At 32.4% G+C, this 12,947-nt stretch overlaps 1 protein-coding gene across 2 annotated transcripts in view; it reads right to left on the bottom strand.

Annotated features, from left to right (window-relative positions):
• LOC148618657 (extracellular matrix organizing protein FRAS1-like) overlaps nucleotides 1-12,947 on the bottom strand; it is a 101,540-nt gene that overhangs the window by 23,753 nt on the left and 64,840 nt on the right. For both annotated transcript variants that reach the window (XM_088577772.1, XM_088577773.1), the window contains exons 29-41: nucleotides 11,415-11,595; nucleotides 10,637-10,799; nucleotides 10,172-10,304; nucleotides 9,399-9,589; nucleotides 8,923-9,076; nucleotides 8,037-8,119; nucleotides 6,381-6,561; nucleotides 5,525-5,833; nucleotides 5,076-5,255; nucleotides 4,025-4,149; nucleotides 2,274-2,414; nucleotides 1,085-1,339; nucleotides 275-367 (exon numbers count right to left, since the gene is read on the bottom strand). In XM_088577772.1, coding sequence (XP_088433898.1) covers nucleotides 275-367; nucleotides 1,085-1,339; nucleotides 2,274-2,414; nucleotides 4,025-4,149; nucleotides 5,076-5,255; nucleotides 5,525-5,833; nucleotides 6,381-6,561; nucleotides 8,037-8,119; nucleotides 8,923-9,076; nucleotides 9,399-9,589; nucleotides 10,172-10,304; nucleotides 10,637-10,799; nucleotides 11,415-11,595 — 2,189 coding nt within the window. The remainder of the gene's footprint in view (nucleotides 1-274; nucleotides 368-1,084; nucleotides 1,340-2,273; nucleotides 2,415-4,024; nucleotides 4,150-5,075; nucleotides 5,256-5,524; nucleotides 5,834-6,380; nucleotides 6,562-8,036; nucleotides 8,120-8,922; nucleotides 9,077-9,398; nucleotides 9,590-10,171; nucleotides 10,305-10,636; nucleotides 10,800-11,414; nucleotides 11,596-12,947) is intronic.

The following is a 12,947-nucleotide window of genomic DNA, read 5'->3' as shown; positions in this document are numbered from 1 at the left end:
GCATTGCAATGGAACCTTCATGAGAAAAGAAAAGTGGGACGGCCAAGAAACACATGAAGAAGAAATCTACAAGCTGGACTGGAAGCAGAGGGTTACAAGTGGCAAGACATAGTCAGACTGGCACAAAACATAACTAGATGGAGGAGTGTTGTTGGTGGCCTATGTACCTCATTGGTACCAAAGGCATAAGCAAGTAAGCAAGTAAGCAAGAATGACAGATGTACATCAGAGGTGGTCAAAAATAAGAAATGTTATACTGGATAACTAAACTCACCAAATTTCCAGACTGCTCTAAGAACTGAAGTCCAAGATTTGTCTTCAAGACTGGCATTCCATCATCTAGTGGCATAATGTCAATTTCAAAAGTCTATAGATATATAAAAGAAAATATAAATATATTTAATTAAGTTTTTCCTAACCAATATTGAAATCATATACATGGTCAACATGTTTCAACTTATCTGAACTCAACAAAGTGGAAATGGGCAAAACTGAAAAAAAAATTGTAACAGTAAAACTTTAATGAAAAAAAAAGGAAAGAGGATCAGGTTTTGTTTAATGTTCAACACTGATGCTATATGAAATAATATATACTATTATTTTTTACGAAATTACTATGATCATTTTACTATTGCAAAAAACAGGAGACAAACATGAAAAAAGTTGTAACATTACAGAAACATTCAAATTATTAATTTTTAAATTTTAGGAAAAATGAAAAACACTTTTTTTTCCAATTTTGGTATTTAATTGCTTCTTTTTTTGCAGTAACAAAATCACATTAGTAAAACAACAAAACTAATTATAAATTTACCACCTTTAGATACATTGCTAATAAGAATTTTCAAAATTGCTTAATAGGAAAATGAAAAAAACATGGATATGAACTAAGGAAAAAAATAGGTCTCACACAAAGACCAGAAAAAAAAACGATATAATTTTCTACCTTACACTTTAAATTTCATATGAAGTACTTATTGTTATACCATTAAGTACAGTCAAGCTGTTTTTTGATTACATGCAATATCAGTAACTATACTTATCCTCATTTTACATATTGTCACATTTAACTAAGTACTGATACCTCAGGCTGAGTAGTAACACTGATATCACCACGACTCTGATCCTTCTGCATGGCGAACTTGTTACTAGCGCCATCTGTCACAGTAAAGGCAAAGTTATCATGAAGTGTCTCACTGCCATCATGGTGATAGCTAATCACACCATTGAAAACATCTGCCATGGAGAATGAAGTCACAGGCATGTAGAAATCTCCTTGTTTTAAATCAAGAGTTCCATGAACAGGAGAACTGACAACATGGAATATCAAGGAGTTTTCCTACAACAAACAGGAGAAATACAATAAATTCAAGTGTTGGAATCAATCAAATACATGAAAACTTTAAAACGACTGTACACATATTGTCCTGTCGTGCCATAAAACTTAAAAAAAGAGGCTCCCAGGAGCCAGAATTGCACACCTGGTTAAATTTTGCCTTTCAAGGCAAATAATTTTAACAAGGACCAATAACTCCAACATGGCTTAAAAGATTGAAATGTAAATTTCACCACAGATAGATCTAATCATGCTGAACACTCTTACCCGAGTCGGAATAGGCTAAACCTAACGGTTTTGGAGATATATGAGAAAAAATATTGTCTGACCCATATGTTCTATTTATAGTAACAGCCACCATGTTTTTGGACAGATCAAAAATCTGAACACAACTTTCGTGCAAAGTTTCATATTATTCCACTCAGTAGATTTTTGAAAAATTGTTAACAGACCACAATAAACAACGGAAGCCAAGTAATGGCAGTAGCTGAAATGACCTTCAGCCAGGTGAGCTAAAAATAAAAAACAGAAGTCAGAGAGTATTCTTTACCAATCAAAGTCTCTGAAATGGATGGCATCACAAACAGTTAAAAAAAACATTCAAACTGAAGTTTTGTGGTGATGGGACCAGGGGCTATACTTCTAGAAGACAATTAATAGTACACAATTCAAATGTTCAAATTCATAATCACACAATGGTTCAGCACCTATATTCCAAAACCACTCAGCAAAAAATAAAAACTATGGGTCAGAACTCTTCTTGTCATATTTTCTCATTCACAGTGCGATGCAATTTTTTTAAAAATCAAAATGACAGTGAAATACTTTATACATTAGTTTAAAGTGTGTATACAATTTTCAAGAGTTTCATTGCATGTTTTGAAATAATCAAATGGCAAGAACTACTCTGTGACAGTTAAAAAATGTGTATTCTTACTGGTGTATCTTGGTCTACTGCCTTCAGATCAAATTCTGTGATTGTTTTCCTGACTCCTTCCTGTACTCTCAGTCCATTGTTAGTCACTACAGGGATCTCATCATCAACTGGAGTTATTGTAATGTGAAATTTCTGGCTAACCTAAATATGTAAAATAAATACAGTAGTTTGTTTACAATGAATCTCAGGGGACTGTCTTAGTTACTTCGTTATATGCATCGTTCGTTATATCAGAAACTTTTTTTCAAAACTAGGATTATCTCCCCTTTTGTTTTTTTAAATTGGTATTATTGCTTAAGACGTAGCAATATTTTATGCGTTTTTTCTAACAGTAAATTAAATAATTGTTTGTAATGTGTATTTATTATAAATGATGAATAAAAATAAAAACCATTGTTTTTGTTACTGTTGTAGCTGTACTTTCTTTTTTATTCATGTACTAATTTGCCCATCTAGTAGGGTGCCCGTGTGAGACCCTGAACAAAGATAAGCATCACGTGGTTAAATTGTTACATACTATCAAGCACAGTTTCCTTTCTACTCATATTGGAATTTCAATTTTGTGAAGAATCTTATTCATGTTCGACCGCTTGAAGCGTGAAAAACTACCGTTTTGATGGAACTACCAACAAATGTAATCATTAAATCAAAAGTGATAAAAGTTTACAATCTGGGATCCTCTTGGGCTAAATTTTCAATGGCTTGGGTGTCATTATTTAATTGATATTTTAATGAGTAATAAAACAAAAATACAGGTAAGATTAGCTGATCTTCTAACTGTGTGTTCATCAACTGTGAAATTGTTGATTGATCAATTACCGTGAGTAGCAGACAACTGGTGTTCTATGTTTACATAACAGTTAAATTGACCCTTTGTTTTATCCAGGCAAACTTCACCGGGCCCTAAGAAATACTTCGTTATATCCCTGAATTTGCTATAACGAATTCGTTATATCAATAACAAAATGCATTAGTTTTAAAACACTGGCACTGGGAAATATGTTCTTATTCGTTATAAACCTGAATTCGTTATAAGCCTGTACGTTATAAGCAAACATTACTGTAAAGATAAACAAGCTCAAGCCGCAGCATTGTTCAATGATGATTTAGAATTGGCAAATAATAAGAGACTATTTAGTTATGAGTTATTTGGTATCTTTGATGACTTATTTGGTATCTTTGATGGGTTATTTGGTATCTTGATGAGTTATTTGGTATCCTAATGAGTTATTTGGTATCTCTGATGGGTTATTTGGTATCTTTGATGAGTTATTTGGTATCTCTGATGGTGTTTTGGTATCTTTGATGAGTTATTTGGTATCTCTGATGGGTTATTTGGTATCTTTGATGAGTTATTTGGTATCTCTGATGGGTTATTTGGTATCTCTGATGGGTTATTTGGTATCTTTGATTAGTTATTCGGTATCTTTAACATCTTAATCCTAAATTTGCTTTTGATGAAGAACCTTGTTATAAAATTTTGTCAATAAATATGTCAGGTCAACATTTGGAAAAGGTCCCATGTCAACAGTGAGAAGCCATCAGAAGTACTATTTGATTTTTTCCTTGGGCACTTAAATAACAGGGTAGTTCAACCTTAGATCTTGAAAAGAGATCCCAGCATTAAACTACTGAGATAGGAGGACTCAAACAATCCAAGTGTCATTGTGTAAGACACTGTTTCTTTAAAGGCTGGTGGTAAAATTTTCAAGATATTTAGTTAAAAAAATATCAAAGGAAGATAATCTCACCTCATTTTTACCATCAGTAACAGTGAATGTGAAACTGTCCATATATATCTCTTCTTGGCTGGTATGTACATAACACACACTGTTAGCAGCTAAATCTGACTGAGTAAACTCTGATATAGGTACTCCTAAACAATGACAAGATATTGTACCATATATTCAAAGCTTGTGAAGAAAACATTGTAATTGTTGGTGAAATTAGCTGTTTGAAATTAACAAGATATTCAAATAGGACAATGTGAATAACAAAAATATTTTTAAAAGTGTGGCAGAACATTAGTTCTATAATATAAAACCACACATTTTACGTTTATCTTTCATGTTTTCATTGGATATTTTCATTTTTTGTTTATAGTCAAAATGCATATTGACTATTAACAAAAAATGAAAATATCTGATGAAAACATGAAAGATAAATGTAAAATGTGTGGTTTTATGTCATAGAACTAGAAGAACATGTATTGTATCCACAAGTAAGATATTCAAGACTTCTCAGCACATGGTCCCACAAGTAAGATATTCTAGACTTCTCAGCACATGTTGGTCCCACAAGTAAGATATTCTAGACTTCTCAGCACATGGTCCCACAAGTAAGATATTCAAGACTTCTCAGCACATGTTGGTCCCACAAGTAAGATATTCTAGACTTCTCAGCACATGGTCCCACAAGTAAGATATTCTAGACTTCTCAGCACATGTTATATCATGATTTTTCACTAACATAGTATCATTTTCATTATTATCATGATTTATTATGTAGATTTTACCACTTTTTTATACTGTCTTAATCAATTGTCAGATTTTTTAAATGCCGTTTGAATTTACAATCCTTCAGTGACATCAAATTAAATAATAAGATGCAAGTTACCTGTAATAACACACAGTGTATAGTCAAAAAGATTTTTATAGATGTTAAAAGTTAAAAAAAGATTTGGTCCAATGGTTCTTCAAATAATACATAGAGATAAATGTGATGGGCACAGCTGAACAGATAATTAATATGTACTCATGACTTGTTTAGCTGGGGTATTATGAACCGTTCATTACAACTTACCTTGGTTGCTTGTCAGCTCAAGATGTCCTAGTGAAGGGGCTGATATTAGAGAGTAACGAAGAGAACCAGGCTCAGAATCATCATCAGTGAAGGACAACTTGTCTGTAGTTATCTTTATCAGAGAACCTTCTTGTATTATCAGAATGTTATTGTTGATTACTTTTGGAGGCATTCTGTCATCTACAATTTAAAGAATCTTTCAACATAAAAAAAATTATTTCACATCTTGATAATATTGCTAAGTTTGCTCGATAAGATTTTGGTGCCTTAAATATTATTTGAAATTTTCAGGTTAATGTGCTGTTTTACTGTAATGCACACGTTTTGTTCCTTAACAACTACAAATTTTCATACTGTTTACAGAGAATTTGACACCTTCCATTGGTGACAAAGATCTTACAAAATATGCTTACCTCAATATGAAAAATGAAATATATGCATTCTCTCACCTTCAACAGTAATGTAGAAAATCTGATCAATGAGTTTATTCTCTTCAGGATCAGCAACATCAAATTTAAATGTCAATACACCAGTTATCTCCCCTATAGGATGTTCAAACTCCAAATGACCTTGGTCAATGTCAAACTGGGTAAAACTGTTAACTGGCCCTCTGGTTGCCAAGGTGATCATTCTACCATCCCTATGTAACAATAAATGTCCACCTGTTGGATCCCTGGTCAGTGTGAACTTAAGCTTGGAATCATCAGAATCTATGTCTGTAGCTTTGAGCTCAAGAGATTTGATAGAAAGCCTTGATCCTGGAAGATTTAAACAAAAGTAAAACACATATCAAAAGGGAAAGAAATACACCTAAAGTTATTTTTATCTCAAAGGATACCATTAATGTAGCATTTTTCAGCTGAAAGTAAATTCATGAATATAAGGTTCAAAATTAAAAGTGTGAGACAGGTTTTTTTTATTTTTATTCATTGTGTGACAGTCTGATTTGTCTGAAAATGATTCAAACAGATAAATCCCTAAACAATTTTTTATCTAAATTATACAAGACCTTCCTCCACTGATACCTAAAAAGAGTAGCAAGCACATCTATAAATACCTAAAAAGGGTAGCAAGCACATTTATAAATACCTAAAAACAGTAGCAAGCACATTTATAAATACCTAAAAAGGGTAGCAAGCACATTTATAAATACCTAAAAACAGTAGCAAGCACATTTATAAATACCTAAAAATGCAGAGTGTAGTTATTTTGTTTATTGGAAAACTTTTCCATATAGTATTCAAATAACTTGTAGTAAAATAAATTTGAGACACCTAAAACATCATGAATTCAAAATAACCATACCTGACTTGAGCCTCAAGCCTCTATTTATAGCCATTCTTGGTGTTTCATCATCTACAAGTCCTATAATGATATCAAGAGCACTGGTGTCTGTAAAGTCTCCATCATTTACACTAACAGTCACCCTATCACCCAGGGTTGTCTTCCCATTGTGTTGATATACTATCAAATCATCCAGTATTTCCTAGAATTATGTATTACATTTAGTCTACAACTATTTTTTCATAGTTTTACTTACCTCCAGAAACATTCAACATTCAAAATTAAGAGTGCATTATGCAAACAGAGTGCATGTATCTAGAAAGTGTAATCATCAAACTGAATACATGTATCTAGCAAGTGTAATCATCAAACTGAGTGCATGTATCTAGCAAGTGTTATCATCAAACTGAGCACATGTATCTAGCAAGTGTAATCATCAAACTGAGTGCGTGTATCTAGCAAGTGTAATCATCAAACTGAATACATGTATCTAGAAAGTGCAATCATCAAACTGAGTACATGCATCTAGAAAAGGTAATCATCAGAGTACATGTATCCAGCAAGTGTAATCATCAGTATCTAGCAAGTGTTATCATCAAACTGAGTACATGTATCTGGAAAGTGTAATCATTTAAACTGAGTACATGTATCTAGCAATTGTAATCATCAAACTGAGTACATGTATCTAGCAAGTGTAATCATCAAACTGAGAACATGTATCTATAAAAGGTAATCATCAAACTGAGTACATGTATCTAGCAAGTGTTATCATCAAACTGAGTACATGTATCTAGCAAGTGTAATCATCAAACTGAGTACATGTATCTTGAAAGTATAATCATTCAAACTGAGTATATGTATCTAGCAATTGTAATCATCAAACTGAGTACATGTTTCTAGCAAGTGTAATCATCAAATTGAGTACATGTATCTAGAAAAGGTAATTATCAAACTGAGTACATGTTTTTTTCCATACTTTTTTACAACTAATTATTTAAAACTTTTTTTACCATTTACAATCAAAAGTAAATATGTAACCTTAATTTACATAATTCTGGACCTTACTGTGACTAAGAAGAAATGTTGAGAAAGTTTCACATTCAAGGAGGTGAAAAAGATTGATCAGATGTTGAATTAACAAAATGTGATCATTTCAGGCATTAGAAATGAAAGGCTGGATAAAATATATGGAGCTTAAAACCTACCATAATGACAAATATTGTACAATAATATAATTTAAAATCAATCAAAATGTATTGAATACCACAGATAAAGATATAAAAAACCCCTGGAAATGCATTATATCAATGGAATTTTTCAAGTACAAGGCCTGTATTTTCCTCACAGTGAAGTGGGAACAGTAAACATTGAACTTTAATCAACCCATCAAGATAAAATCACGTACTGAAAATAAGAGTAACATCTAAATCTAGAAAAAAAAACCATCTTAAAAAATGGATTAATTGAAAACTGCATGTCTCTGCCACAAAACCTTTGCATAAAAATTTAGAAATACTGGTATATGCCATGTCACAATCAAATGTATTATTTGTCATAAGAAATGAGATAACTACAGTACAGAACATTGTTACTTCACAATTTAATTAGATTGACACTCTTTCAATGAAAACGAAGCAGAGATTTTTGTCCTATGAATGTATATCCTAGCGACCCTACCTGGTATGTAAAGCTTCCTCCCTGTTGTATTGGTCTGATCCTGCTAAGTGGGTCACTGACAAAATCTCTCCTACCAATAACTCCTTAAATAAGAGAAAGAGAGGAGTGAGGAGAGTACAGAGAAACTGAAGAAAAGAATATTAAATTTGTCAGACCATAATGTTTCTCTGTGAACTTAAGGCAAGAAATTTGTTCAGTAACAGTTCTCTTTCTATATATTTGTTGTTGTGGCTCAAAATATTAAAATTGTGTTCATGTTTTAATTGCACTGCTGCGATTTTGCTGTTTAGTGCAAATGTTACTCACAGCAGGAAGACAAACAAGCTAGTAGCAAAAATGAGTAATTGTTTTTTGGTTTTTTTTTGTAGAATAAGTGAAAATTGACATCATGTACTGTAACAGGGGTCAAAGCTTCCTGTGATATATCTCTCTGACATCAAGTACTGTAACAGGGGTCAAAGCTTCTTGTGATATATCTCTCTGACATCAAGTACTGTAACGTCAAAGCTTCCTGTGATATATCTCTCTGACATCAAGTACTGTAACAGGGGTCAAAGCTTCCTGTGATATATCTCTCTGACATCAAGTACTGTAACAGGGGTCAAAGCTTCCTGTGATATATCTCTCTAACATCAAGTACTGTAACAGGGGTCAAAGCTTTCTGTGATATATCTCTCTGACATCAAGTACTGTAACAGGGGTCAAAGCTTCCTGTGATATATCTCTCTGACATCAAGTACTGTAACAGGGGTCAAAGCTTCCTGTGATATATCTCTCTAACATCAAGTACTGTAACAGGGGTCAAAGCTTCCTGTGATAAATCTCCCTGTAATATTTTCATTATGATATTACTTGCTATTGAAGCTTATCTTTAAAGTGTACTGACCATGCTGTGGAGCACCTTCTACTTTTAAAACCAGATATTCTGGCCTTGTATCCAGATCCATGACATATAGAGAGGAGTTGGTCACTACAACAGTTCTATGTTCCTTGACAAACAGCTGTTCAGTCACTAATATTGGCTCTTCGTCATTCAACAACTAAAATCAATTCAGAAGAACATATATGTGCATAATGGCAATAATTGAACAAAACCCACATTCAGTTCTTACATAAGCATCTCCAGCCATGTGACATTTGACTTATGTCATGAAATCATTAAGGTGCAAGTTTGGTTAACTAAATTAAATATTGTTAATTCTTGGTCATGAAGAATATGTTTAAGAATAACTGACAGGCCAATTACAGAGATACAGAATGACACAATCTCAACTTTGTCATGGAGCAAATAACCACTTTTGAAACTGCCTTAGTGCATTATTGGAACTTGTTCAAAAGTTAAAGCCCTGGCTCTCAACTTACCACAATACTGACATCAAATCTGTGTAATGGTGATACATTCGTTCCATCAGTAACATGAAACAGGAAGTTGTCTATGACTGGTTCCTTGTTCTGATGGTCTGACTGACTGTAGTATATAAAACCATCCAGTAGATCTTGCAGGAAGAACTGTGATGTAGGTACTCCAACAGACTTCTCTGATCCAGGGTTGCCTAGTAAAATAAATTATGATCAAAGTAACACAAATAACAAATACAAATAATGTTACATTTAACTTTTTGTAAATAAATAGATGCATGCATTCTAAGTTGCAAGAAAAATCTGTCCTTTTGATGGTTCAGATTCAATGTTCCAAATTCAAACCACTTATAGTTGATTACTAGTTACAATAATCACTATAAAAACAAACATAAAGATTAAAATAATGTTTTGTAAGAATGTTCAATATTTCTAAATCTGTTCACCTATAAACCAAAAAGTTAAACATTAAAATCTGTCACTTACTCTAACACTACTATCATTATGCAACATAGGTATGCTTTACCAATATCCTATAAGCTTTGGTATTAGTCCTATTCCAATAATGGTGAATCTTAATTTGCATTGATTTCTTTGTCATGCAATTAACTGGAAAAGGCATAGTTAAAATAAAACTTATTTTGTGTCCAACAAGACCAAGAAAAGCAAGGCAAGAAATATTTTGAGAGTAGACTTGTGCAAAACCAAGATTTCATGGGAAAAAAATCCCAGATAATTTCCATCACCTATGAATCCCTGTCTGAGTTTTATAATACCTGATTTGTATGACAGAATCATCCCAAACTTTGGAGGTGTCTGTATTTCTACCATCAAGTTAGATATTGTTGTATCTAAGTCTGTTGCACGGATATTATCTGATGCCAGAAGTTTCTCTTTACCCTCTTCAATCTTAATTGTATAACAAAATAAAAAAAATAAAATAAAAAAGATTTATTCAAAGTCAGTTTTACATATAACAATACAACATAAGCTCTGTAGAGCTTTTATCCAACATAAAAAAACATATACATTTTTCAAAAAATGACCTTAACCTTGTAGTCAAAAATAAATGACTACTACTAAGCAACCAATAGCCATTTATTTTTATCATGCAGGTGACATTCCCTAATTTTACCAAAATTTGTATTAAAGTTGAATGATCAGTCAGAATAACCCCAGCTGACAAAATCATCTTAAAGGTACAAAAATACTGGAAATTATCAAAAGATTAAAAAAAATACCTGTATACCAGTTCCAACATTAACAACTGGTGCCTTGTTATCTACTGGTTCTATGACAATAGAGAGAATCTGATTGGGTAGAATATTTTTGTTGCTGTCACTAACATTAAATGTAAGAACTTCTGTGATTGGTTCACTGCCTATCTCTTTATCTGACATGTAACTGAAACAAAACAGAAACATTTATCAATAACTTATACATTAACATTCACATTAACCACTAGGCCTGAAATCACTGTAGGTTCTAGTAACTGTCAAAGGTTTGAGGGTTTACTCATTTTCCAGTACTGAACTTGAAGCTTTTCTCCCTAATAAATCCCAGCTAGCATGTGAGGCCTATATTTGCAAATTAAGTTGTATATTTGAACATTTCTGTTATTATAGTGTTATTTTTAGTACTGGCAGTGTTAAAATTGTTTTTTTTTGTTTGTGAAAACACTACCACGCCAAACATAATTAGGCCATTCTGTACTGGGTTCCTACTTCATCAAATAATTCAACAGACTTAGATTCATTATTTTCAGTCAAAAAAATTATTACCAATACACGTGTAACGGAAGAGCATGTTTGACTCACAAAATTATACTCTGGCACCAAGGTTCAAACCCTAGACCGCTCGGTGACAAGCCAATGACAAACCGATTCGGCTAAAGAATTAATCCTTTAGCTAAGTCAATTAACTGGTATTAAAATCTTACTACTTACTACAGCACAGGTAGGCCGTCCTGCCACACATTTTTTTTTAAATTTAAATTTGTTATCTTACCGCTATATTTACCTGATGAAATTGTTATTGATATCTTCCTGAGTGATAATATTATCTTTGAGAACTACATTAACTTGTTTATAAACCAACTGTCCATACAAAGGGGATTCCATCAAAATTATCTGTATATTGTCATCTGAAGCATCGTCATCCATAAATCCAAAATCATCTCTACTGATACTAACTGTCTTCCCTGAAGTTATTAAAATGCTCTCAGATATAACACATTCTTCAATGATCAGGCGACAAAAGCATGTTACAGAACCATAATATTCTACTCACAATGAATGTCAAAACTAAAGCTATGCCCTTTTGCCATTTTGCATATTTCCAAGATAGAGCATTAACAATATTTATTAAGTAGTAGTCCAGCTAAATATCATGTAAAATGTGATTCATGGTTGGAAAGACAACATATTTTTATTTTCAATATTTTGTTTAAAATTTTATAGTAAGCAAAAATTAACATGTGGCTTTTCATATAATCCTTGTTCATAGGAGATATAAATTACAAAGAATGTACAATAGAATTCAAAATAAAGGGTAATAACTCTGTAAATAATACTGAAATACAATAGAAACTATTGAGTTTTCATTGAATTATCTCCTAAGATCAGACAAATTGGAATGAATAATTATTCATTTCATCATACAGACCTATAATTCAACTTAATAACAAAAATAATATTATGTAGACTTTTAAGGGTGTATCAAATATCATAAAATGTGCATGATTCTTACGAAGACTGCTAATTAAACATTTATCTATTGTTCTGATAAAATTGTAATAACTCATATAATTTTAATTCAGCATTTTTCAACCCCAAGTACAATGTAAGTCAATTTATATCTTATAAATTGTATCACCCAATATTATAAGTTATCTACGTTAGTATCTATAGATATGGAGATTTAAATCCCTGAAGTACGTTAGTACATCCTGAGTTGAAGCCGAAGGGTGTATGGTGGTACTGAAGGGTTTAAAATCTCCATACCTATGGATATAAACATAGATGATAAATAAATTAAATTGGAGTTTTTCTAGGGATTTTCAACACAACATTTAACACAAATGTGATGTTTTTGAAGTATTTTTGAAAATTTGTGAAAAATGCAAGTTTTGAGTGTTTTCTATCGGATGGAGGGTACTACCTTTGGTAGAACCCTACAGGTGCTCAACTATAAGGTGTTTTTATTGCAATAACAATTGAAATCGACAATGTTGTCTTTGCCGGTCAATGTCTCGAGCACTACATCACAGATGTCAAAAGTGCATGGGTAAGAGATGTGACGTCGAAACTAAACTAAGTCAGGCAGGGTTCGACACTTAACAGTAGTCCATTAGTCCTGTGCCATCCTAATTTGAGAGAGGACTACCTAGAAATTTTAATGGATAGTCCTTTGGGCTACCTAAATTTATTCTTAAAATCTTACTATACCTAAACACAGGACCACAAGATTATTTTGAGGACTACCTAATTTATTGATCAGAAAGTCCTTTGGGTGACCTAGCTAAAAAATAGTGTCAAACCCTGTCAGGAATTC

The sequence above is a fragment of the Perna viridis genome, chromosome 4, assembly GCF_037379345.1.
Source record: "Perna viridis isolate PV_CMFRI_1.1 ecotype Kerala chromosome 4, ASM3737934v1, whole genome shotgun sequence".
NCBI lineage: Eukaryota > Metazoa > Mollusca > Bivalvia > Mytilida > Mytilidae > Perna > Perna viridis.
This window is presented reverse-complemented; position numbering and strand designations above follow the sequence as displayed.